Raw genomic sequence first — 27,519 nt, 5'->3', positions numbered from 1 at the left:
GAGTGATGAGAATTGGAAACACGCAGCGGAGGTCGGAGAAATATGCAGTGATGACAGGTGACAAAGTGGAGGAGGTCAAATTTGCATTTAAAACCAAAAAGAGTCGGATGGAATTCTTCAGAGAAATAACACACATGATTTCTACATTAAAGTGGCGTGCAAGAAGCCGTGCTTTAAAACTGAGAAACAATTTGTGCAAATGATTCCCCCCCCCCCCCCTTGCAGATTTTAGACCAAAATGTGAAGCTGATTTCTTTAACTGCATCTCCTGTGAAGGTAAGTGAGACAGAATGTTCAAACAGAACACCAAGCATGTCTGACGTGCATCAGATGCAGACTGAAGCTCAGGCAGCAGTGTGTGTTGTATCAGCATGCTGTGATTTAACGTTAGTGTTTGGGACAGAACTGAACATTTGATTTTTCAGTGTTTCAGTGAGTAGCACTGAAACTTTTCTTTTTTGAATTCAACAGAGTACATCCAAGGCAAAGTTCTCAACTTTTTGGCTTTTAACTATATCAAATGAATAACGATATGTATTTATAAGTAAATGAAAGGTGTGCATTATGTGTTTAGGAGCAGTTTTTTTTAACATTTAAAGCTCCTGCTCAGGGTCAGGAGAGTACCAGAGAAGCTCAGTGGAGGCGCATGAAGAAATAAACAACAAAATAATGTGATTATCTGGTCAGTTAATGATGAAGACTGATTAACTTCTGCGGAGTGTGGGGCCAAATCAATCAATTTTTACAAACAACAGGAAGAGAGGAGAACGATTATGGATGTAAAGATGGTGTAAGTGTGACCGTTGGATCTTTGTAGAGACTCGGGGACAGATTCAAAAAGTGTTTGCCGGCTTTTTGCGTCCAAACTTGTTTTCACAGATTGAAAATACTCGTGTGTGGCAGATCACATAGCATCTCTGTGCTCTGGTGTTGTTCCCGCGTATTTACGCATCATTTGGGGTACAAGCTGAAGCTTTTTTTTGGTGTGCAGGTAAAGCATCACTGCAGGAAAAACTCAAGTGTTCTTTAACTGTCCTGTACAGTCGGAGTGAAAACATTACCATCTGCTGAGAGTTGTTTGTTACTCCATAATTATAATGGATGTCACGCTCACTCTTTCCTGTGATAATGACATCAGGTTCAGCGTAGACGACTGCAGTGTGCAGCTGTTTTTTTGTTCCTTTAGGGGAGGCTCCCTTTCCCAGACTTTGAAAGCTCCGGGTCTATAGGGATGTAGGATATTATTTTAAGTGTTTCTACAATTGTTCATTACTCTTTAATCTTCATCATTAATCCTTTTATTGTTTGTAAGATCTATGTATCATTAAGAACTCTTTTTTTTCCCTTTTTTCTCTGACTGTGCTCAGTTTAATATCCCTCTATGGGGAGGGATGTACGATTTCTCTCTTGGAAACATTGAGCCGTAGAGTATGTTTCAAGTTTTGCACAGACACACAGACGGACCTGGAGTGTGATCCTTGGTCACTCAAACTGTAGGTGCTGCTGTCTCTGACGAGGAGATGAGTAGGTGGGGTTCGGCCTGTCCCATCCATGCTCCTCTCTGCCGGAGGTCCTGGGGACTCAGCTGCAGCAGGCGACCTCTCCAGCATCCTGCGGCCTCCCTCTGTGGGGCTGTGCCATGGGGAAGCCGTCCGCTCCCTGCTCTCCCTGCTCTCCCTGCTCTCCCTGCTCTCCCTGCTCTCCCTGCTTCCACTGGGAGCCAGCAGGGAAGTGGTGCTGCCGTGATGAGAATGAGGATGGGAGTGATGAGGAGCACTATAAGAGCTGGTATCAATGCCGCTGTCGGCCGACGCCCCCTGGAGGTAGCCTCCTCCTCCAAGGCCGTTGGGCTCCAGCTCCCCCTGGTCACCGCTGGAGCCTCCACCTGTTCCCATTTCGTACCATTTATCGCTGTCACTGTGGCCTCCGCTGGATGCAGTGCTGGAGAGTGTGTTACTGCTCGAGTGCCCGGAGTAAGGACCATCAGACTGCCAAGAAAATCACAGTGATGAGGTTTCAATATTGGTAAAATAGTCTGTCAGTAAAATGACTTCAAACATAAGAAAACATAAGTGACTGGTTTAAAGAAGTACTGAAGTACAGACTCTGAGTCCTTTATAAAGAAGAGAAACCTTCACTGCCCTAAAATCTGAAGAAGTTAGATTACAGATTAAATTGCAGGACAGGTTTAGAGACTGACCTGGCTGCCCTTCTTGGGTGACAGGTGGATGACCTGCTCCTGCCTCTGGATTCGGGGGGCTCCAGAGTAGTTTTGACCAGACTTTGAAGCTGGTGCCTCTGCAATACAAAAAAAAAAGAGAGCAATAAGGGGTTGGTGACAAACAGATGCAGGGAGGGCCGCCTGCAGCACAAACAGATGACTTGTTGAGGATTGTTTTCTTGTGTGTATTTTGCTTCCTGGAGTCCCAAAAAAAAGCTGACAGTTGTTTTTCTCCGGCCTTGTTCGTGTCCATGTCATCAAAACCAACACACTTCAAAACACCAATGTGTCCCCAGACAGTCCCTGCTGGCTTTGTTTGTTCAGGGCAGGCTGTGATGCACGAGGAAATGTGTCTTTGAGTCCTGAAGCAAAACTCATGGTATAAATGGGACTGTTGTGTAATTGTCAAGATATTATGCAACAAGGCACACAGAGTAGGCAGCTAATGACCACAGCACCGAGAGCGGAAGAGCTGAGGGTGGTATCATAACATCTGCTGGGGTGAATCTTGTAATATAGCGAAGCCCTCCACATCTCACTCTGAATATTCATGACTCTGCATAGTTTTCAGTTTAGTCCTCAGCGGAGCGGCCCACAGGGCTCGGCACTAATTAGACATGGCTGCCTGTGCATGCCTGCTGGTTGGAGTGCCTCTGTATGTATATTTCAGTGTGTGTGAGATACTGTTGTTTTTATCTTATGTGCTGCTATACGTGTGATTGATATCCACATTGTGTTGTCATATAAACTTTTATTTCATGGCTGTTTCTAAAATACCAACTTCTCCCCACATGAATGAAACATGCTCTTTGTTTGTTTTCATAATAAATTGCACAATGCATAAACATTTGTTTAAAACTAAAGGTGTGTGAGTGAGTGAGTGAGTGAATGAGTGAATGAGTGTGTGTGTGTGTGTGTGTGTGTGTGTGTGTAGATAATCTGCTATGCTTGTTACAGACATATTGGATATTTTGTATTACTATGTGATGTTTTAATGGTGACTTAATTGGGCTTGCAGATGTAAACTAGCTCTGGGCTAACTCTGGTGCGATACATCAAATGGCAACATTTCTGTTTAATATTGTACATGGTCACTTTACAAATAAAGTAAAGAAAGTACACTGATGACCTCTGACTGGTGACGTGAGTTTCATAGATGATCTCTTTTCTATGGCTCCTGTCAGTGTGTGTGCGACATGTGCTTCAGCACGGTGCAGCTGCTCACGCACGAGTACACAACGTGGACACAAAGTATAATCAATCCCCGCCTCGATTATGGAGAAATCCCAGCGTGTTCCGGCTGTATCTGACTAAAATGACTCAAGATAAGTCGCCGTCATGTTCTCTGATGCGAGGACTCGACCGTGCTTCCAGAGCCCACCTGTCTTGTAAACTGAGCACGCTTCATGGTCACGTAAAGTCACGCATATGTTGAATTATGAACGTCCAAGAGGTAACCGTGCTCAGGCCCAGTTTGTCCTGAAGCAGAGAGACAGCAGGTCAGTGGGGGAGGGGGAACAACACAGTACGGATCAACTGTGCCCTCAGACACTATGTTTTTTTATTTTATTTCTCTAAAAGAGAGTTGAGTTGTTGGAAGCAGGACAAATGGGCAGATGTAAGGATGTGAGCAAATTTGAAGACGAATAGGTCTGAACGCAACTCAAAAAGTGTGTTCCCAGTCTGCATTTGTCGGTGTCGTGTTGTGACTTCTGGATTAACTCTGGCTTTTTTTCTCATCAACCTGCAAGTTTCTACAAAGTCAATTCATGGCAATTAAAATCTATCTGCATCTCACCACTCATTGCATGAACTAACTATAAACACTTCATAGGATATGAAAGGAAAAACACTTACAATAATTATTCAAACTTGAAAAGCACATACAGTTTGTGTTTGAGAGACAAAAAGAAAAATGTGAATTTTCTGCCCTCTATGTGACTCATGTTATTTCTGGACAGAGCACGGCCACATCATCATTGCTGAGGACTTCAGGGTCAAGGGGTAAAAACAAGAGGAAGAGGACAGGGCAGAAGTCTAAACCACAGAGACAGCAGAGCAGAATGTGCCGGGCTGGACGATTGGCCGAGCTGGCCCAGCCTGCATTGTTCCACCCTGACCAATAAAGACTTAAAGTGCTGGGAACGACCACGAAATGAGAGCTCTGGGTTTTTCCTCTGTGATTGTGGCGGTTAAGAACAGGTTGAGGGGCACGGCAGAAAGCAGGCTGGTAAACATTTAAGCAGAGAAACATCCTGTTGGAAATCAGAGCAAGCGTCCTTGTGGTTCAAAGAGAGCGAGCTGGAAAAAGAAAGGGAAAACTCCAGAAAAACATTACACTGGATGCTTCTTGTAATTAAATGAAAACCAATGAACAGGAGAATAAAAAAGATGAATGAGAGGCAAACATAAGCACAGATGAAGAATGTGGAACAGGCGGACCGGAGGAAGGGAGGGAAGCAAGGAAGGAAGGAAAAGGCACACAAAGAGAAGGGTGGCCAACGGTTCTGACAAAAAAAAAAAAAAAAAAAAAAAAAAAAAAAGGAATTTCTCCCTCTTTATCGCACTCTTTTATTAAACCTCATAGACTAGAGTGAAAAGTGCCTGTCTCATTATCTTGCCACCTCCTTGTCTGTCTGCAGAGACATTAAGATCGTCTCAGTGAATGCAAACTAATTCACAGCTTAAAGAAAAGGCAGGAGGAGGAAGAGGGGGGGGAAGGGGATGAAAAGTTCTGTTCAGTGCGGAAGCTGTCAGAGTCGGTATCTTAGCTGTGGAAAAACTGTCACCAGCAGCTGAGGAGGCGCTCTCTCTCTCTCTCTCTCTCTCTCTCTCTCTAGGATACCTGTCATTTTAAAGACTTTAGAGCAGTGCTTCTCTTTATGCTCTCATGAACCCACTCTGATGTCACAAAACTCTGTTGATCCAAGACACCCGAAACACAAACAACTTGTTGCCAAAGTGAATGACTTTTTAATCATGTCACAGTTTAACTGCTCTGTTGCAAGTAACCATTCATCTCAGACCACATTTAGGCGTTTTAGTATGTGGACAGAGAAAGAGAGGCTGGCTGACAGCAAACAGAGACTCTGTAAGTTTCTTGTTTTGGCCCACAGTAGCCTGTGTTTGTACATTTTATATAAACGGTATCATTTTGAATTCATTTGAATTCTATGGGAGCCCAAGGTTGGGATGTAGCAATTTATTCGACACATTATACGATTCTTGATGAAAAGAATCACTTTAATCATCTTGACGATGAAAAAGTTAATTTTTTTCTGAGATACTGAAGTAATGCTTTTTCATCATGAGGCTGTATAATACATGGACATAGTAATCTCTTTTAACGCTTCCTGTTCTTATTATGTTTTGATGTCTGTAACTTCTCTGTTTCGCATAAAGCATCATTTTAAATGTGCTTGTTGTTCATCAGTCTTTGGAACTTTTGCACGTCCGTTTCCTGCCCGCCTCACTTCTACACTTCTCGAGCACAAAATCTTCCCTGGCGTCTGCGGGACGCCTCTCATCCGAAACTACTTACGTCAAACGAGAGAAGCCAAAAGGAAACAGTGCCATCTGCTGATTTTTTTTTATTGATTTAGAATGTCCAAATTTGTATCTGGAGGTCACATTTCATGCCTACATATATGGACTGCAGGAACAATAGCCGTCACAATGCTGCAGCTAATGGAAACCCTGATAAACTCAACTTTCTGACGCCACACTTTCTTCCTATGCACTTCTCTCCTGCATCCCACAAGAAAAAATTACCTGTTGAGCCTCTTTCATTTCCTCCCCCTTCATCCATCCTCGACCAATTGGGAGTGGACTTTCCACTTGACACGCCCTCTCCAACAACCTCTCGCCTTTCCCCGGACATTGGAGAGTGGCGGGGGACTGCAAACCTGGCAAACAAGCAAAAGATAAATTATTACAGCAAAATTTAAATGTGCATTTCCGATGATTAAAAATGCAGAGCGAGAAATGACACAAAGGAAGAGTTAGAAACAGAATACATTTACAGACAGGATGCAGTGGGTGGGTAAAAAAAAAGAGTCTGTCGAGAGCATTATCATCGACAAATGCTATCACCTCACTCTCCAACACTAACGTCATTCACTGTTACAACTGTCAAATGAATCCAATCTCAAGCCAACCACTGCAGCATTAAAACAAAACCAATCAAACATGACAGTGACGAGCTGACTTTGGTTTGCTTGAACGCTTGAATGAATACATTCTACAAGGACACCCATAAGAAAAGGTACAAAAAAGAGGGAGAGAAAAACACTTTAAAAGGTGATTAACAAACATGTTTTTACCATTCATATAATGACTCTGTTATAAAGATGATCTATTTAGCTGCCAAATTTACTGTCCTCTCTTCATTATTGTTCAGCTGATGCATTTTAGTCTATTGGCTCTTTTTACTCAAATATTAAACATACTACGATGAATCTCAATATCATCTCCTCGTATGTGACTTTTGATCATGTTCCTAAACTGGCCAAATGCCTTTTAATCCCCTTAGACACTAAACAACAGTAAGAGTCAACCTGTCCTAAAAACATCTCCAACCTTTAATCCTTCTCAAACCTTTCAAGTCCTTCACAATGTATTGAAAAGCCCTTTCACACATGCACTGCTCTCCGGAAAATTTCCCATACTGCATTAGCTTCTGATTTCGATGTTTCCTGCCGTCCTCCATAACAAAAATAAATAAATAAATAAAAAGTTAGCAAGAAGTCAGGATGAGCTGACGTGTCATCACAGCAGGTACATTTCAGGAATCCTTCCCACAAGCAGGTGGGCTGGAGTTTTCTATGGCGATGAGAGAAAGGGCATTTCTGGAAAATGCCGGGGGAGGGCTGCCCCGAGATATTCTCAAAACTGCCAGGAGTGGATGAATGAAAAGGGGGGCGAAGAAGCCTAACACATTTAAACATCTGCAAAATACCAGTCAGAAAAGATAAGCAATCGTGTATTAATGACAGGCTTGTTTCTGTCCATCACTTATGAAGCTTTGCCTTATGTTGTGATTGATTTGCTAATTCATTTGCTCTATTTGTGTGTCTATGTAACTCTCTTACTTTTTTTGAAAGACATGGCATGAACAAAGTAAAACTTACTTGTTTATTAGAATTACACAAGACACATGCAAAAAAAAAAAAACCTTGTGTCATTGCAAGTAAACACTGTTTTCCAAAACAATAAATCAGAACTTGCATAAAGAAATGTTTTGAAATAAAGCCAGTTTCAGAAAACCCCCCCGGCTTCCTTACTGCTCAGGCATGGACTTCTGTCTCCAGTGAGCTGAGCTTCCAGAGGCATCCGTGGAACAGGACAGGTTGCTTGGCGAGCTGCGATTGTGAGGCGAACGACCCAATGCCAGGGAGGAGGCCAGGCTATAGCTCTCACTGCCTGGAGACATCCTGGTAAACAAATGAACACACACACACACAGATGAAATAAGCAGTGAAGCTTTGAAGGTGAAACATGTTTTAACTTCCTGCCGTTGATGTGAGGACAGTTTCCATACAGTCTGAACGGGAAAATAAGAAATGAATGTTGCAAAGCTTCTCTCTAAAAATGATGCAAATACCCAGAGCTGCAGAAAAACTAACCAACATGAGACACTGTAATTTAAGCTGAAAGAAATAATCAAACACAACAAATGTTTGATGTATAGTTTTCACTCTTTGAGAGACCTTACACATGCTCTCAATAACAAACATTTGATTGTAATAATCCAGATTTTAAAAGCCGATGATATCTGACCTCTTTGTGTCCAGGGGTCGGCCATCGCTGCTGACACTGCGTGGGATGACTGCGCCCCTCTCCAGCCTCTCAGCTGACAGGGTCTTGCCCACTGAGCTGCCGAGGCTGATGGCCCGGTTGGGCTGGTGGGGCTGTGGTGACGCGGTCAGCGACTGCTGGGGGCTGCTGGATGTCCTCTGCCACTTGTTGTTGTTGCTGCGGAAGGGGAACTTGTATTCAAAGGAGCCGCTATCACTGCTGCTGCTCTTGTATTCGGACGCGGGCATACGATAGAGCTCTGAGCAGCCTCTGTAGAAGAAGAAGAAGAAATGTGGACACATGGAGAGGAATAAAACAGCTATTTGTTTTTCATGGCTGGAAAAGACCAGGTTTGAAATAACATTTGGTTTGTGACTTCTTAAATAACCAAAGAAACAAATGTAAGAGACTCAGCTCTCCTCTTAAATGCATTTCATAGATTTCTAAAGTCACATAAGTCTTGTGGCATTGCTGAACTTCGAGGGTGAAAAAAGGGTCATTCCCATTCTCACGGCCGAATAGAAAAAGAAAAAGCAGAAGATCTTAAAGTAACTGAAGCTCTGAACTTTGCCCATCTAAACCTACCTGCGTGGAGTGGCGTCATCGTGCGGTGGGATGATGCTAACACGGACGGACACCGAGGTCCGCAGGAGGTCGATCATCTGCTCGTGTGTCAGCGTTGCCACGGCGACTTTGCAGATCTCCACCAGTCTGCTTCCCTGGCGCAGCCCCGCCTGCCAGGCGTAACCGTACGGCTCAACCTGAAAGTCACAACGTTTGACTGATAAACTGGAAGTCTTCCGCGTCGTCTTGTCGGGAATCAAGCTCGGACTGAACAACAGACGCAGCTGTGAGATACGAGAAGTGTGGCAATATTTTAACAAGCGTTCGACTGAAAGAAACGAACGCTTATCCTTTCTTTCTATTGTGTGAATTACAACAACCCATGTCAGATAAGTAACAGCCTGGCTTATCATGTTGTGATAAGCTGCAAAAAAAACAAAAAACAAATTAAAGATAGACAGCCATAGTTCTCCATAGTGTATAAGTCAGGTCTGCACAGTACTTAAGGAACTGGAAACTGTTGCTATCTCGGTTTAAACGTACCCCGTTAGTGCTCATTTTGACTTATTACAGTTCCATTTAGACCCAATTTTGGATAAATGATGTCCAATTTTAAAAGCAACAGGCAAAAAGATAAAACAGCTCTCTGCATGCACTTCATCAAATTACCCACATGGTCCCAAGAAGAAGAAGAAGACGGATAGCGGCTTGTCAGTGTTTATCGTTTGTATTTGTTGTTGTTTTTTAATGAGATAAGTCCTGATTTATTAAAGGAGAGAAGAAGATCCCTCTCTCAGAAAGCACTGACAATTTAAAACAAAATCTGACTCACAGGAAGACTCCAGCTGATTAAAGTGATTCGTATCTACTATGTAAAGTGTGTTCCATAATCGTGACTGTTTCAGAGTACGATTTCATGACGGTTACTAAAAGACAGTTACCTCAGCCACGATGCCTTCGTAGTTCACGTGGAAGCCCAGCTGCCCCAGGCCGTTTCGACGGAGCGTCATCTCTGATGTCTCACAGCCTTTAGTCAGGGACTGGACAGAGGGAGGGCAGAGAGAGGCACAACAACAACAAAAAGATGGAACAGGAAGTGACAGCCATGATCAGAGGAGAGAAGACGGAAAAGGAAAGATGGGGACATGGTGGGGAAAAAGAAGAAACAAAGACAAACATAAACAAAGGAGGGGGGGAAAAAAATCAGGTTAAAATCAAGTTATTACCAAGACTGAAGCACACTGTTATGTAGAAGTTGTTTGTAACAAGAGGGTGAAGAAATGAACCAATAAAGGGATCACCTGCATAAGTTCAGTTCTTAAGCAGACGAGCTTCCTCGTTTATGTTTAAGAAGTCAAACAACTTAAGTGATCCCTCAGAGGTTTATTTGCATGAATTCAAATGTATTACGGCTACAATATGAGCGCTAAAGCTTTGACTTGACGGGAGCGCTCGAGCATTTACACACGGACAGAAAGACAACACAAACTATGCGTCTCTCAGCGCTCAGGTGTGTTATACAAAGAAGCGTCACGTCTTTATCACACACATTATTTAAATATCTAAGGCGCCATCACGTGTCCAACAGTAAAGGGCGACCATTGATTGGACAAAGGATTTTTGTCGAACAATCCTCCTTCCTGACACATTTTGCATCATGGTTGGTTTTATCTCTCTCTCTCTCTCCGAGGATGCAGACATGCACCTGATAGGAATAATTATGGTGCTCTCTGATGTTCCTGAATGTGTGCGTGGGAGACGAAGAGAGCACAAGAAAAAAAAAAAAAAAAGACAACAAGGAATAGAGAGAGGAGAGTGATGGAGAGAGAGGAGTTCTGAAAAGCGAAGGGCCCAAGGCCACTTCCCTTCTTCTCTCTGGCACTGAAGGAGTCCAAACGATTGAAGATTAACGCCAGATGCATAAAAATGCAACATGAAAGCGATGCAGTTCTGAATCCTGAGCCAAATACGATGTGTGTGCCTGATCATAATATGCATGTGTGCGGCTCAAAGACAGCGGACTCAATCCAGGTTACATAAATACATGAGAGACACCATCCAACACACACACACACACACACACACACACACTGATTGAAGGTTGGGAAAGGCTGGGGAAATGCATGTATTCTAAATCACTGATGATTACATAAGAAAACACCTTCTTCTTCTCTCTCTTTTTTTTTTTTCAAACCAGTTTCCATGGAAACAGCTAAGGAAGAGCTTTCAGCACTTGGCTGCATGTGTAGGTGTGTGAGCCATTAGGAGTATGTTGTCCAGAGGTGTTTATAAAACTCCTCCAATAAGCTGAAGACAAATAATGAGGCGGCAACTCTGGCGTGAAGACAGAAAGAAAAGTCTTGTCATTCTGGCACCCCGACAGTTGACAGTGAGCGGTAGGAGGGACAGTGAGTGGGCCATTGAACATCTAAATCTATTGATTTGCCGTCTCCATGGAAACTCCCAACAACAACAACAACAACAAGCAGTCTGGTGTAATTTAGCAGAATTAGTAGTGAGACCATAATCATTCCATTGACACTGATAAACTAAACCAGAGACTTCAAGCTGGGATGTAGGTGTTAAAATAAAGTCGACCCCCCCCCCCCCCCCCCCCCCTCAGTTCATCACATGAATTTTTTAAAGTGAGGCTGTTGCATTAAACAGATCACTCCATTTACATAAACGAGGCCAACAACATTTTAGGGACACTTTTCCATTTAATGCACTCTCTTAAATCTCCACCTCTCCGTGGGACTCGATCGCACCAGGGGTCCGGGTCCGAGTACGTTTGACCCCAGAGTGCGGTTCATTTGATCAGTGTGAAGACAAACGCAGCGTGCTCGGGTACCGTGCCCGGGTCTGCTTGAAGAGGTGGCTTCAGGTTTCACAGTTCATGTGTTACTCATGACCGTGCACAAACAAGGAAGTGGACCGCTATTCGACATCATTCTGAGCGGCTCATCGTATCCGCTGGCAACACAGGCCCGTTTGGTCCTGTGAGCTGTGCAATAGATGTGTGTGTGTAGGCTGTCCTCAGGTACCGAACAATGTTACCAATATGAAAACGCCTGAAGGAGAATAATCCCTTTCTGACCATGATAACAGAAACTAAAAGCGTTGTATTGAGTTTCATTAGCTGCATAGTTGCTGCTATGGCTGATGGGTGTATGTACTTGTTTTGTTTTGTCCATATTATCAAAGCTAGAAAGGTTTCCTAAATGTCAGCATTAACCATCAGTTAAAAAGTATGAAGTGTATTTTTGAGTGTTTTCTTACCTCTAGACGTTTGACCACCTCTTTGAAGTCCTCAGTGTTGTTACCGATGCTCCTCAGAGACACGCTTTCTCCCCGCTCGTAGAAAATCCGCAAAGACGCAGGGCTGCTCAGGGTCCAGCCAATCACATCCTTGGTGGCACAGTTGAACACCACAGCTTTCGCTTCTTGATCCAAGAGGATCAGAAAGTCGTTCGAGATCGTCAACAGAGCCTCCAGTTCCCCTCCGCTGCTGTGATCCTCGGCGTGAACTGGCCAGGTCACTCCCCCGAGGCTGCGGAGCTCGGCCCCTGCGTACGGCCGGGTCTTCTCTTTCTTCTTGTGGGCCAGCGAGATGAACGGGAACTTTCCCGAGGGGTCGATGGGCGTGCTGGTTGTGTGGCGCTCGGCCAGATCCCGCAGGTACTCCTGGCGTGTTCGGGTGGCCATGGCGCGGAACTTGTGCGACTTGTGGGCAGCGTTTTCTGCGTTGATGACCTTGGCTAGAAGGAAGTCCCGGAACAAAGAGGACTTGGGAAAGGTTACGCCTTCTGGGATTGGGGGGCCGAAAGAGGGCATATCTTTGGAACGAGTGACTGACACACTATGAGGGGGAAAAAAAAACAAGACAAGAGGGGGGAGAGAGAGAGAGAAGGGAAAATTGAGGCGTAAAGATAGTGATTAATGGTTAACAAATCAAATGTTCCAGTCCTGACTTACTGTGTGACCGAATTAAAGATGAATAATTTGTTCTGACATCATCGATACTGTGGCTTCAATTTAATGTTTCACTAGACAGTAAATCTACCCACAATGTCACATCACATACAAGCTTGAAGTATTTATGTCATGAAGATTTAGACGGGGGATAAAAGAGTTGCCAGATTCTGCAACAGAATGTATTTTTGACATGAAGCCTCATGTCGAGTATTGAAACAATAAAAAGGCACAAATCTTCATCGTGTATCAAAAAAAAACAAACCGAGTCTCATCTGTTTTCCTCTCGCAGAAAAGATCCTCTCCGTCTCCTGCTTCACATTAGTCGTCTACGTTTCTCTCTCTCTGTTCAAAATATCAACAAACTCGCTAAAGAGTCGAGGATGTTTTCCCCCTTTCTGGTCTTGATCGCATGTATGCTTTTGTTTTCACGCCTTTGTCTCCCCGTTTTCTATCTCTGCTCTCCTCATCCCCCCCTCTTTCCTTTCACTAAGCCCTCGGAATGGGCCATCTGAGACTCTTCACTCTGTCTGGTATGTCAGGAACTCAGCTCTGTAGCCATGGAGAGGAAGGAGAGATGTGGAGGAGGACGAGGAGAGAGCGCTGTTCCCAAATCGCATGCCCAGAAAGCTCCAGAGTGAGGGAAAAGGAAAACGTGGCTGAGAAAAAAAAAAAAAAAGGAGGACGTGTAGGAGACTTTGAAAAGAGTACTGCTGAAAATCATTTTCAACATATGACGCAAAAGCTTTGTTGTTGGATGTCTCTGTTGGGGAGGGATGGTGTCCTGAAGCCTAAATGCGTTTAACCTGAACATGGATCACCTCTCCAGGTCACACATCGTCTCAGGTGATAATTACCAGCTGACAAAAGCGGCACAGGAAGTCGAGGCCCTCGTCCCACACGCCTCCCTGCTGACACCAATCAGCACACATGTTGACACCAGGACTAATCTCTCGCACTAAAGTCAACAATATGCCACCCACATAATCTACGCATACCCAAGAGACACCCCGGTCTTCACCAGAGACGTGTGGTGTTCAATTACGCTAAGCAGCAAACTGTTGACACCTCATTTCACCCTTTTTTATGATTATTCTTTTGTTTATGACGCAGAAAAGGTAAGAGGAGAAACATTTCTTTCTGCAAATGGAAACTGAAAACACAGAACTGCTCTGACGAATGAATTCTCATAAAAAAAAAAAAAAAATTGTAGAGCGCAATAGCACGTCAAAATGTTACATGAGGATCCAAACTCTGGAAGCCGACACCGAGAAGCCGACAGAAAGTTAGGTGTGTGTGTGTGTGTGTGTGTGTGTGTGTATACACGTGTGAAGCCACAGGCTCAAACATTAATATACATGTCTTGTATGATTCCATAAACTGAGTTTTATTTCCACATGAAGAATCTAAGTAGGTGAATAAACACGTTACCATGGCAGCTTAAAGTCTTTGGGTTTGTTTAGAAGTAGTTTGCTTTTTTTGGATTGTGTGCAATACTAGGTGAAAGAAAAAGCATTTATAAAGCACAACTGCACTTTTTGTCACAGATTGGAATTTTAAAATCAGGCAGCACATATTACATGCAGTGAAGACAAAGAAAGTGGGCGTGGTGTTTCAGCTTGTGGTTCTGACTTTAAATGTGGAACATTGTGAGTTATTTCATGCTTTGCAAAGCTAATTTAATTAGATGCATAATGTCCTCCTCATGTTCCCTGAAACACTGCTCTGTTTACAGCGTGTATTTGATGGCCCTTTGTGTCAAAAAAATAAAATAAATTAAAAAAAGATCATTACAGTTTTAAAATGCAGCCTGCTGACTTATTGCACCGAGTTTTCAAATATAGGAAGTGTAAAAGTCAGAGGTTTGCAGCTGTGTTTCAAATGTGCTTCCTCGTCTCTCACTTCACTCTCAGGCTTCCTTATCTGCTTTTATCCTGCAAGTACCAGCTGGTGATTAAAGGTGACAGCAATCAGTAAATTAACACAGATATCATTATGCTAAACTTCGCCAAATGTGTGTTTCGTCTAACTCAAAACGCACTGCAGGCTAAATGAACAGTACGCAGAAGTGACAACAGCAAACTTTTGTTGTTCGTAAAGTTGATTGAGTCTGTTTGGGGAAGACAAGAACTTGTACTTAATTGACGCGGATTAATACATCACAGACTGTGGATTTTTAAAAATCACTCTGAATAAAAGTGAAGAGTAGGTTACAATGCACGGTTCATGTCATGGCGAGCCAAGGACTGGAAAAAGTTGTTTTTTGGGCGAATCAGGAAAAATGACCTGAAATCTGTGATCCAATCTGAACCGTGAGACTTTTTGATCCATCGACTCCCTACCTTGAAGTGCTCTCACTACATTATGTAATTCTATATAAATATCTACATTTTCAAACTAATAATGAGTGCACAAACACATTGGCTTACCCTTGAGGCTATATCGGCCTGCTTTTTCTGTGGATAATTAATGAATCATGCAGAGTATTTCAGAGAGGTGCAGCTCGAGTGGTTATAGGCAGGCTGAACAATTGATTCAAATAAAATGTGACCTTTTATTCTTATCCCTTTACATCACTACAAACATCACTCAATACATTACAGTGGCGCTCTAAAAGCACTTGTGCTGATCTCAAACACCTGTGAGTCAGTCAACCTGTGACTCATAACGGACAGGCAAGCGATGGAGAGAGGTAAAGTAATTAAAGCTACATGTAGAGAAGAGCAACAAGAGAAGAAAATGACAGATGAGGTACTGCAAGAAAAACCCAGAGAAATATGGAAAGGAGAATGTAGTGCAGAGGGGATTGCATCGCTGCGCGGCTGCCTTGTGATCTGCATGGCAGGAGGTTTGGCAGTGGAAATGAAAGAGCACATTTCTGTGGTATCAGTGATTTGTGGTCTTATAAATATCCAGTGTGTGGGCAGCTCCGCTTTTCCAGTATCCACGACCTGCTGCCCACTGAGCCAGGGCAAGAAAAAGAACATGTCAATACCTGTTAGAGTGGGCGGCTCAGAGGTGTACTGTAGGTGTGTGGATGTGAGAGAGGTATACAACACTTGTTTTTGTCTACTTGTTGCAAAAAAACAAACAAAAAAAACAGTCATAGCAGGAGGACTGAATGTGTTATATAGTATCAAGGTTTTGTACCGTCTGGATCAGAGAACATTTTCTGAATTAAACAGACTGTAAATATTTCAAGGCAGGGAATGTTTATCAACATTTAAAATGGAACCTCCCAGTGGTGTTACTTTTTTTTTTTTTTTTTTAAGTCAAGCTAACGCCCACAAACTCTGATTGATTGAAACAATATTTTCTTTCCTATTTTTGTCACGATGATGGCAAACACCTGCGAGATACAGACGACTGGACAAAGAAGATTGATTTGTACCCCAGAGACAACACATGACATTATCTCACACACACACACACACACACACACACACACACACACACACACACACACACACACACACACACACACACACACACACACACACACACACACACACACACACACACACACACACACACACACACACACACACACACACACACACACACACACACACACACACACACACACACACACACACACACACACACACACCAAGCTGCGTGACAAAGTGAATATTAAAACTAATACTGCACTGGCAGCTGTTTTCATATGCATTTTGATGCACTTTGCACTGAGGCAATCTGTGGATACTTAAGAAAATGTTATTCATCATGCCTTCACCTTTTTTACGTTATTCTAATAAGTTGCTTTGACAGCCGCACTGGTCTGTGCTGTGACATCCTGTGCTGGGTTCACAAAGCTGCCTATGAAAAACATTAGGACAGCAGCCACTAACACTTTAATTGAAAATCAGTGTTCAAGTAATTCTGATAATCAGGCAAATAATCTAAGAAAATAATTATCTATCTATCTATCTATCTATCTATCTATCTATCTATCTATCTATCTATCTATCTGCCTTATAAGGAACAATGTTGTGTGTCGATTGTCTCCTCGCCCTGTTTATCTGTGTGTGTGTGTGTATGTGTGTGTGTGTGCGTGTGTGTGTCTGAACATCCTCTGAAGTCTGAAGTAAACACGCCAAAGCTTTAAAGCATCCTTACTTAATACATTACATGACTCAGTCCAATTCCCTGTGGTGTCTATGAATCGAAACTCCCGTCTGAAACCTCATGTTTCACCTCGTCTCTGTGTGGGAAATTAGTTTTCACCTTAAAAAAACGTCATTCAGACGTGTGAATCACAGTACTCACGTGTATATACTATTTGCTCTATTTTCAATGTTTTCTTATTAGTGCATGAGCGTGTTGTTGCTCGGTAACAAAGTAGCCCCATGGGGGACGATTAAGGGCCTCACACGATGTGCTCAGACAGCAATTAAAACAGCCATTAGCAGGAAGGAGGGGGAGATACGAGAGAATGACAGAAAACTAGATAACAAGACAGAGGCAGGAATAAACACAGGACGAGATGTCCTGCACGGCCCACAGAGAAAAGGCTGATTGGTCATTACTCCTACAAGTGAATCCTGACACTTTGTACCTCATATTACACTTCTCTGACAATGTGGTAACAAATCGTGAGAAATAGAAAGGGCCCTCAAAGCTCACAGCCTACTCTGTGATGGAGTGGGGGAGCTTCAATGGCAATAGGAGAGAAGTTTTTGTGGGAAGAGATGAGAGCATGACAGAAAGTGATTCAACAGGAAAGGTAATAGGGAAACTAAATACTGGATCTGGACTTCTACCTGTGTCTAAAGCAATGGTTTCAGAAGGAGGTGGCACAATACAATGACAGCTGAACCAAAAAAAAAAATTCAGAAAAAAAAAAAGAAACATTTCCAAATCCTTAAAGTTCCCGTGAGGACTCCCCTGTGGACAGAGTTTGAATCGATTTATTGGGTTTAACTGGTTAAAACTGGACTTTTAAAATGCATCAAAGTACTGAAATCTCACTCAGTCAAAGTGGGGATAACCTACAGGAGATAATGCAGCTGATTCATTTACTCATTCAAACACCTCAATCGGCCACACGAGCTATTCTGCGCTCGCTCCAGGCCGTACTTGGACTCAGAAGTGGAACAGAACACATGTAAAGGATAACAGAGGTTGCTTTTCATCTGCCTTCAGTTATCCTCATTAGCTCGAGGGATGGGGTGCAATCGCGTTTGTACAAAAAGTGAAGAATAGTTTGTATGAAAAGTACAAAGCTGTATCATTTTTCCACGTTTGCACCGGTAGAGGTAGAACCACTTTGCCACTTGCTAACTGTTTAGCAAGCTTAGCTGGAAGAAGGTTCAGAATTCTAACACACTTTTCTGGTAAACATGAGGGCAACGTTTTTTTCTGCTTAAGATCACTTTCTTCCACCACGTGAGCCCAAAATATCTACCTCCATCTATCTTTACATTGCGCTTTTGAAAATAAAAAATAGAAGCTGACACTCCTGATGACAGCTAGGAATCCAATAGTGCAGCAATGTTTAGGTTAAACAGCCTATAAAACAACACAGTCAAGGCTAAGTGAAGTCTCACCTGTAGGAGCTGTTTTCAGAGCCGGGGTTGTGGGCTCGCACAATCACAAAGACGTGCTGAAAGTGCGAGCGGATGTTTTTGGGGGTGAAAGGGAGCGCCCCGGGTTCCTGGAACACGATCGTGACAATATCGTTCCCGATGTGACGCTTCCGCAGTAACTGGAGGAGCACAAAGACAAAAAGGACAAACATGTTTGTTTGTTTTTTTTAGGTTGGGTTGAATCAGTTACATCTGAACCAGTTCACTTGGCCGCTTTCATCGCTGCAACACTGATTGCTTTGACGTAGCGTGGTGGTGCTGCCTACTTCTCTGGTCGAAACAATACCAAAATGTCTCCTTAATGTAAGGTCAGGGTTTGCTTTTAATACCTTACATATTGGACCTTTAAATGCACAAACGTGTTTTTCCAAGTGATAGGCAAAGATAGAAGCTGCATGTTGGAAATGTGAGTCTTCTTTGAAACATACCTGTTGTTTGTTGTTGGGTGTGTAGGGCAGCATTGTCGACACGTGGAACATGATCTCATAGTCCTTGTAGGTGGTGTACAGTGAGTGGGTGCCTGTCGAGTCGGCTGAGGAGGATATGAAGATACCTGTGAATTTCTCATGCAACCCCAATATTGTTCATGAATTAATTCTATGATTGGACGCTCGATGGAGAAAAGTGGTGTCTATTTTTTCTTTCTTTTTTTTTTTCCAGAAAAAACAACAGTCTTTATCTTTGGATGAAAAGAAATACTGCCATAAGAAAATAAGTGTTAGGGTACAACAGAAACATCATACACTAACCTTATATAAACAATTAAACACACACATTTTGATTGTGTCCGTCTTTCTTTGCTACGAATGCTGATCAGACAGCCCAGTCCTCCCTGAGCTCTTCAGAGCTCTGTCCCTCTGCATGTTAACAACCACCTCTGCAGTTTATCCATGCACACACTCCACGCAGAGAACAAAACAGTCACAAGCTGTTAAAAAAAGGCCCTGCTTCACTAACCTGATTATCTCAATTAATTATACTATGGGGAGTCCTTCACATGGCTGTATTTAATTAACCAGGAGGTTCCTGAAGGTTCTATTACATGTACTGCAAAATGTGACTGGGAGCGTTTTCCTCTCACAGGCCGTGCATGTGTACAGTTATGGGCGATTAATCAATACATCATATGTCAAACAGAGACTGAAACACACGCGGAGAAGACTTCAATCTTGTCCATAGAGAAGCAGAAGCAGTGAGGCAAAGGAATCTCCCCTTTAGAATAATCTGATACCAAAGGCCATCTGCCACATGTTTGAAATTAGAGGAACTCTTGTTTCTAAGGCAGAGAGAGGAAGCAGAAGATTCACTGAAAGGGAGCCAGAGGGACTACAGAGAAAACTGCACATACACACACCAATGACAGAGTAGTTCAATAAAGTTAAATGCTTTATCTGACCTTATCTAATTCATTTCAGCGCAGTGGTTTATTTTACTCCTCCCGACGCACACTCTCATTCTAATGGAAATCCTGAGGTTACAAGTTATTTTGGATAAGATGAGCGGGTATTAGATAAATAAGCGGAAGTCTAGACCTTCAGATTTAGAGAATATCAGGTATCTACTGTGCACACCAGGCTGATACTTCAACTACTGTCAGATATGTGGCTATAAACAACACTAATTATGGAAAGAGTCCGTACGCTCCCTCACAGGAGAATGTTCCAGAGTTGGGCTGCCTCCTCAGGGTGACGCCGCAGGTGCTGAGGAGTGACACACATTGTACTTTTTCTTCATTCATGAAATTGTTCAGATCTCATGGCTGCTGCGAGATGCCCGCCAGACAGTTTCCCTCGCTGCTCATTATTTTAAATAACACTTCTGAAATGTGGGAATATCTGACATCCTTAGGCATGTGCATTTTAAGCTAACATACGATTCGAAAGTGACTCGGATTATTTTAAGAGTGTTCTCCAGTTCTGGATCTCACAACACTTTAACCTGAAAAAGCAACTGGCTCTAAAGTTTGTTTATTCTTCCGTTTCTTAATGCAGTAAAACTTCTTCTTCTTTACTTTTTAAACATGCTTTCAAGCTTTCTTCTTCTTTTGTTAATTAATGCGGTTAGCAAACAGGTTTCAGGTGAGCTACAGCCACCATCTGTCGGTCGACGTTACAAAGAGCAGCAGCAAAAGTGAAGAGGAAGAAAAACAGACCGAAGATGACATGATAGTTACATGAACTCTTCAATGATTAAAAATGAATCAATAAGTGAACAATCAAAGATCAAGACCCGTCACTATTATCAGGTCTAAACATGAAGTTAAAAAGCGAGTAGACTGCTTGTTCTGACATTGATCATACAACAGCTGAAAGAGTTGCTGACCTCCTCTTTGCCATAATCAATAATAATAAATCGTAGTGTAACTCCCAATACAAAATGATACCATACTAGACAATATGCTTTAAATGTAAAGTGATTAATGTAATGATACAAAAGGGTAGTGGATCACAGAATGATTTAAAATGACTTTTTGTGTCAGTTTTAGACTCCTGCTGGTATCCTTGTCTTCTCTCTCATCCTCTACTTCTTTGACCATCTGTTCATTTCTTGTCACCACCACAACAAATCATGAAGTAGTGAATCAAACAGGGAGGGAAGCCTGTTCACATCACCTTTGTTTTTTTTTTTTATTGTAGTATCAACATTTAGCACAAGGGATTTTTTTGTTATTCCTTTACATGATGGTATAAATATGTACTGGCATTTGTTCATTAATCTTTGAGCTGCTGCTGAAAAGAAACTTCTCTGACCTTCAGTTTAACTTTATTTTTTTGGGGCTGTATTTTCGGTGTATGTACATACTCTTGGTGTCCAGCTGAGCCCGGTATTTGGTGAAGCCTTTGAGTCTGACTCTCTCCCCCAACAGATGAAGGAACTCCTCCAGTGCAGGACCGGCTGACTCATTATTGTACATCTCCTCCTCGCTGCTCTGGTCTGCCATGCAGTACATCACCCCCACTTTCCTCTGGAAACTCAACTGCGGAGAGAGAGGAGATAGTTAAAAAGGCAGACATATCACCGATTAGAAACCACGCCACAATTACCATGTTGACATTATAGGACTGAACTCATGTTGGCATTTAAGTAAAAACCACGTCAGGTTATGCCGCAGTGATCGTGATGCCATTTTCCAGAGAAATCATGTTGACATTTTCAGAGGTTCAGCTTGTCATCGGGGTGTACGAGTGATTCAAAGAGCTTGTTTTGAACTTGTCTTCCTTTTTAAGGTCGAGGTGTCTGTGTGGGAGTGTGTGCGCACAGAAGGCAGAAGGGGGAGTTTCCCCACATAAATCCAACATTATAGCATGTAGGAGTAAACGGAAAAAAAATTAGAATAAAAAAATCCCCTAATAAATAAGAGTGCTCCACAAAGGGGAATCCCTGTTTTTGAATGAACGACACCTACACGTAAAATGATTCATAATCACAAACAAAAAGAAAATAATATGCTGTTCATAGCACAGGATAATGTCTTGGGAACTTGTTTCTTTCTTTAGTTCAACTAATGATGCTGAGTGGACGCTGACGACGACTCGACGAAGATGAGTAATCCAACTTGTTTCTCTCATTGGACAGTATGAACTAAACACTTAAAAAAAGGAGGAACAAAAGTGCGTCCTATCCCGGCTCAAGGCCCCTCGCTGTGTATCCTTACCCCCTGCTCGTCCAGCTTCATCAGCTGGTCGGTGACTTTGGGCGTGTTGAGGGCCAGACGCAGGCAGTGGGCGTTGAGCTCGGGCACCAGGTACTCCAGGACCTCTTTGAGAGGCAGGCCTCGGGCGAGACCGTGCTTGGATGTGGAAGGCACAGCGTCTTCCAGGATGGAGCCCCTCAGGGTATTTAGCTGGAGACAGCACAGCCAGGAGGGGAAGGAAATTAAAATGTGAAATGCAAGCTTTGGAATGAGAGATACGATTTTAAATTTGAGCGAGAAATCAATCCAACTAAAAACACATTTGAAATAACTTCATTCAGAAGCAGAGTTAGATGAGATGGCTCTTTCTTTTGGTTTAGAGATTTTGTTTTGTTGGGTTCCCTCCCTTTCTTCTCCATGTGCACTTGTTTTCCCCACAATCCCCTTATTACAGGCAACAACAAAACCAAAACTAGCTGGCCAGCCATCACAGTACACTACTAAGTCTATGTTTGGAAAACTGGCCAGCGAAGCCTGTGCTGAGGCCATTACATTTATTTTGCAGCATGAAGGGATCTGGTCTTCGGGATAATCATGGCCTCGTTGCATCATGGACTCAAAATGGGACATGAATTCCTACTAAATCCAGGCCACCAAATTGATTCTGTCAGACCACTTTCCCCGTTAGTGCAGAGAAAAACAAAAGGGTGGGGATCTGTCCTGCTGTAGTTTCCTCCAAGTAGACTCTAAGGCTTCAGGTAAAACCAAAGAGGACATCTATGAATAAATCAAGAGGACACGAGAAGGAACCTGCACAGCTATCATAAACAAATAAACACATCCAGATATCCTTAGTGGCCCCGATGATTTGACATCGGGGCTACTAAGGATATCTGGATGTGTTTATTTGACATGCTCTTTCAGGACTCAATAAAGGTCTTATTTAGGTACCACCACCCTCAAGCTTAAATATACTGAAGAGATCAAGTCCCCAAGAAGAGAGGCCATAAGCTATCCTGAGCAGACACTGGACTTAACTCTTCAGCAACAGTCCATGATACTTACTCCCACACAGACATACACATATATCTATACCTGCCCAGCCCCCTGTTCTTTAAAAATAGCAATTAGAGAGGAGGGAGGGAGGCAAGAGTAGGGGAGAAAAATAGAGGGAAACACAGCACAGTGGGTTGTGCGTCATCCCAAGAGACTGGAAGGGCTATTACTCATGGTGTGCTCCAATACGAGTGCGATGCTTCTCCTGCTTTACTCAAATACCTTTGGCGCTATTTTAGTCTCGTTTAGCTGCGAAATGGCACATCTCAGTCCTTCACAGATAAAGGCTGACAAAGATGGTAGGTGGGCGTTCAGCTCAAAAGGATGAGGACATGGAGCTCAGGCTTTAGTGCGTCTATGGGGGGGGGGGGGGGGAGTTGGCAGCAAAGCTAAGAGGATTCACAAAAGATTTCCTATCACTTTAAAATGCAGATTGAGCTTTAAGAATAGACAACGAGGAGAAAACATTACGGAATGGAAGCAAGATGAAGCTTTTATAATGCCTGCCCTTAACAGTTTTTTTCTTTTTCTTTATGTGCACAATGAGGGTGAACTTGAAGTTGAGAATGTGGGACCGGGCTCTGTGCATCCTGGACAGCTGCTTCGACCCTTTTCCATCATACTATGTTTTTTTTGTTTTTTTTCCCACATTCAAAAAAACATTAAAGACATCTGGTGATGCATCACCTCTCTTATAGAAGAGTAACAGAGGATTGATATTTGCAGGCGACACCGCTGAGGCTGAGCCTAAGAAGCGAGCTGGTTTCACAGGGGTGAAGTGTCAGCTGCATCATTTCTCTGTGTGCGTTAGGATGTGTCCTTGTCTTTGTGTTGCTCTATATGCATGTTTTGTCCTACTGCATACAAATACGTAGTGCAAATATTTTTTTTATATTATGCTTTGTGAAAAATAAAAAGACCTTTTCAGTAACGTCACAAAGCACAGAGCGGACACATTGTCAACATCAGCATGCATTTCTCTAGAGGTAAAAGCTACAGATAGGGTACTGTCCATCCTGATGAATAGACACAACTATTAATAATATGGGTGGTGGTTGGGGGGGGGGGGTAATAAAGCTAATAAAACACATTGTGTATACACTAGTGTTCGAGGTCCATGTGTCTGTTTCAAGTACCTCACTGGTTCTGAAGATGACTCTGTAGTTGTACTGCTGGCCATGCTCCTTATGTTCATCCAACTTCTCCCTCCTCAGACTCACCGCCACCGGGCCGAGGTTCTCATCTACCCCCAGGTAGTTCCAGTGCTCTAGGGTGAGGAGGAATGGAATTAAGAGACCAGGCGGATTAAGTATGACGTTAAAAGAAAGGAAAGGCGTAACATAGAGGAAAACAACTTGCCAAAGTGTGGGGAAAAAATAAAAAACTGATTGCCGACTTGTTTCTACTTTAATACTGTGATATGAAAGCCTTCTAGACTTGTTTAATTTGAGTATAAACAGAAAATTGAGTTTTCTTCGTCAAATGTTTTTTTTTTTTTTTTTTTTATTCAATTCAAAGTCGTTTTTTAGACTAAAGGTCCAGATAAAAAAACGCAGCACATAAAATCCATTCATACAAACACCCCGTATTCTGTAAATAACTATAATCACAAAAAGTGTCTCCATGACTTGAACTGATAACGAACAGGAATGTGTCAGACAAGATTTCTTCCGTTGTGTTTCGAGCAGGGATGACTTTCCTCGTGCAAAGAGCTTATTATTACATTAAACAGAGAGCAGATCTCTCTCCTATGCTGCACACTTCAATTATTGACATCACTACACATAACAGCATCTCTAGGTAGAAGAACGTCAATCCTCAAGGATTCTTTTGTGACAGCAAAACAGTCCAGGGCTTCCTCCTGCGTAAAAGCAGACCATTCCAGTTTGTCTGCTTTGTTTCCATTTACATTTCTGGCACATGTAGACGTTCAACATGAACTGACACAGCTAAAGGTAAAGGATCAGACACTCAGCTCTACTGACACAGTGGTTCACCGTCCAGCAGGGATGCAGTGTGCAGGCCATTGATCAGGGATTATTTTGTCGTCTTAAATAGCTCTCCAAATCAATATGAAGAGTATAGAGATGGTAAAACCGTTATTCACAGTCAAAAATGATCAACCTTAAAAGCTAATCTATGCTGCTCACCTCTCAGGTAAAAGTGCTTTCGGTAGTAATAGGCGCCGAGGTCAACGTGTTCCACGATGTATCGTTTGGACCTTTCAGCATGTTGGCTCGGTCCGTCTTTTGGGGCCTCCAAAACAGCCACACCAGCGTTGGTGTAATGAGTTGTGAGTGTAGCGTCCAAAGGTCCTTCCTCTGTGCTGCCAGATGACCCGCCGGAGCTTCCTCCACTACCAATGCTGCCCTGCTGGAGGATGGAAGACGAGGTAAAGCGAAAACCCAGTTGTTACATTTCGGGGGGAATTCCAATTATTTGTTGATAAATAATTAATACTGAAGACTGTAGTCCTAAAAGTCGACTGAAGAGTAATCATTCAGGAACTGAAATAGGTTTTTTAGAAATGTATTTTGTAACCTTATCATCCTTTTTTTTTTTTTTTTTACCTACCTGTTTAATGGGAGAGATGTTCCTTTCACCCTCTCCACCAATCTCGTTCCTGAAACAAGGGCAGCTGAGCACCAGGTCATTGCTCTTGTCATCACCAGGATCCAGAGCAGGGTTAGTACTGTGTCCTCCTGACCCGTCCTTGCTCAGTTCCTCCTGTGATCCACAGGGTGACCCATAAATTCCACTCTGGTTTGAAGCGAGCGAGGACGTCGCCGATGCAGACGCGGCAGCGGCAGCTGAGGCACCTGTCGTGGTGTTCTTGCGCTTCGACCCGGAATGGCGACTATGGATTGCCTCATTGAGGTCAAAGAGTAGAGACTGGACATCGTAATGGGCGAATCCTTTTTGGCACACCCACGGTTTGGGAGGTGGGCCGCCGTCATCTCCTTTCCCCCCATCTTCAACATCAGAACCAGCCCGCGATGTGTCGCCCTCCACCTTCACACTACGTAGCTTACGGAAAATTGACTCTCCGCCTGTCTCCGACTTGGACCTCCTCTTCAAGTGCTTCTCTCGCTCCTTCAGCCGACTGGCAGGACTACCTCTGGCTGGACCTAGAGGGCCATCGGGCAGGTCCAGGGCCGTCTGTTTTATTGGGGCCACTGTGAGAAGCTCTGTCAGCCTCTCTGGGGCTGGACTTCGCTGATCAGGGGCCTCGGCAGACTGGTAGCCCTTAATCATGTCAAAGAAGCTTTCTCCCGACACGCCATGTTTGTCAATGGAGGACGTGCTGCCGTACTCGCGGTGCATGGGTGTCCAACCCGAGAAGGACCAGCCCTCATTACCGTCCCCATCCAGCTCACTGATGGTGATGTCGCTGTTACTGCGCTGGCGGATGCGCCTCATGCCTTTGCGCGGTGATCCTAGATACCCATCGGGAGACAGGAAGCGGTTGTCCTTTCCCTTGCTGTGCATCTTGTTCTTGAGTGTGTTGTGGATGTTGCGCAGCATGGATGAGTCCTGCGGGCTAATCAGGTGGCCAAGTTTGGCTGACAGATTGCTGTGGGCTGTGACGGCTGACACCCCTCCTCCTCCACTGCCACCACTACCACCACCACCACTTCCTCCCCCTCCTCCTCCTCCTCCTCCACCGACTCTTTCACCAAGCCCGAGTCTTTCTCTATCTCCACTCCCTGATCCCGAGGAGCTGGTGGTATTGGTAGAACTGGGTGAGTCTGTTTCCACAGTGATATGCCAAACACCTCCTCCTCCTCCATCTTTCCTTGGAGGCCAATCGGCCACACGAGCCCGGACACCCATTTTTGGGACGCCTGGGTTGGTGCCGGTGGTGGAGGAGGAGGAGATGTGGGCACTTTCACTGCGGGGAGGAGGTGCCCCTCCATTGGGCAGCCGTAAGCGGCGGGTATAGAACTCATCAGAGGCGGGCACCGAGCCACCCACCGAACGCTCAGTCTGAGAGCGCTTCAGACTGGTCATGATGGTGTGTTGGAAAGGGTGTGTTGAGGGATGATGGAAGGGAAAGGTAGGGACGGGTTGTTCTAATGTAGGATCAACATAATGCCCAGGAACTGAAGTGACGACTCTCACAGGCACATGTGGCGCTGCAGAGGGAGGAAAGAAAGAAAGCATCATAAATAGACTCAAAGATGATACAACAGAGATTTAATATGAATGGGGTCAAATATAAAGAATGTTTGAGGTTAGAGTGCAGGAGTTAAATTCACTCTGATCCCCTTCATCATTTTGGGTTCAAAAAGATGGCTACCTAAACTTTTACAGCTCCAGTAATTGGTGTTAGAAGAGTAAAATATACGACACCAGTGAGAGGAGTGCTATTCTTTTTTCTTCTCATCCAACATTTTGTAGACACGCTGTACCTTTGCTGAAGCCTGCTGAAAAGAAGCGAGACGATGTGACCTCTCACAGCTGAAGTCTCCTCTAAAAAGCAGTCTGTATCTCAACCATGGAAGAGGGGAACATCTCAGCCACTGAAAGAAATAGTGTATTTATTAGTGTGTATTAAGAAAGAAGCGAGAAGCAACATGATATATTAGGCTTGAATAGGCTAAATAAGTTATTGTATTTAGGAGCCGTATTAGTTATTAGAGTTCGGCACATTAAAGGGTTAACAAAGACATACATCTAGTTGT

The 27,519-nt window shown here is 43.5% G+C and overlaps 1 protein-coding gene across 7 annotated transcripts in view; it reads right to left on the bottom strand.

Moving 5' to 3' along the window:
- sipa1l1 (signal-induced proliferation-associated 1 like 1) overlaps window positions 1-27,519 on the bottom strand; it is an 83,715-nt gene that overhangs the window by 14,600 nt on the left and 41,596 nt on the right. For 5 of the 7 annotated variants that reach the window (XM_079344435.1, XM_079344436.1, XM_079344434.1 and 2 more), the window contains 16 exons: window positions 27,247-27,357; window positions 25,409-26,970; window positions 24,985-25,207; window positions 23,971-24,101; window positions 21,800-21,988; window positions 20,947-21,121; window positions 18,573-18,676; window positions 18,106-18,263; window positions 11,861-12,440; window positions 9,523-9,621; window positions 8,603-8,778; window positions 8,000-8,287; window positions 7,504-7,653; window positions 5,993-6,126; window positions 2,201-2,298; window positions 1,465-1,988 (listed from right to left, as the gene is read on the bottom strand). In XM_079344435.1, coding sequence (XP_079200561.1) covers window positions 1,465-1,988; window positions 2,201-2,298; window positions 5,993-6,126; window positions 7,504-7,653; window positions 8,000-8,287; window positions 8,603-8,778; window positions 9,523-9,621; window positions 11,861-12,440; window positions 18,106-18,263; window positions 18,573-18,676; window positions 20,947-21,121; window positions 21,800-21,988; window positions 23,971-24,101; window positions 24,985-25,207; window positions 25,409-26,845 — 4,466 coding nt within the window. In that variant the 5' untranslated portion in view covers window positions 26,846-26,970; window positions 27,247-27,357. The remainder of the gene's footprint in view (window positions 1-1,464; window positions 1,989-2,200; window positions 2,299-5,992; window positions 6,127-7,503; window positions 7,654-7,999; window positions 8,288-8,602; window positions 8,779-9,522; window positions 9,622-11,860; window positions 12,441-18,105; window positions 18,264-18,572; window positions 18,677-20,946; window positions 21,122-21,799; window positions 21,989-23,970; window positions 24,102-24,984; window positions 25,208-25,408; window positions 26,971-27,246; window positions 27,358-27,519) is intronic. The other 2 variants (XM_079344440.1, XM_079344439.1) reach the window with 2 other exon arrangements.

This window comes from Symphodus melops (assembly GCF_947650265.1).
Source record: "Symphodus melops genome assembly, chromosome: 1".
In the NCBI taxonomy this organism is placed as follows: Eukaryota; Metazoa; Chordata; class Actinopteri; order Labriformes; family Labridae; genus Symphodus; species Symphodus melops.
This window is presented reverse-complemented; position numbering and strand designations above follow the sequence as displayed.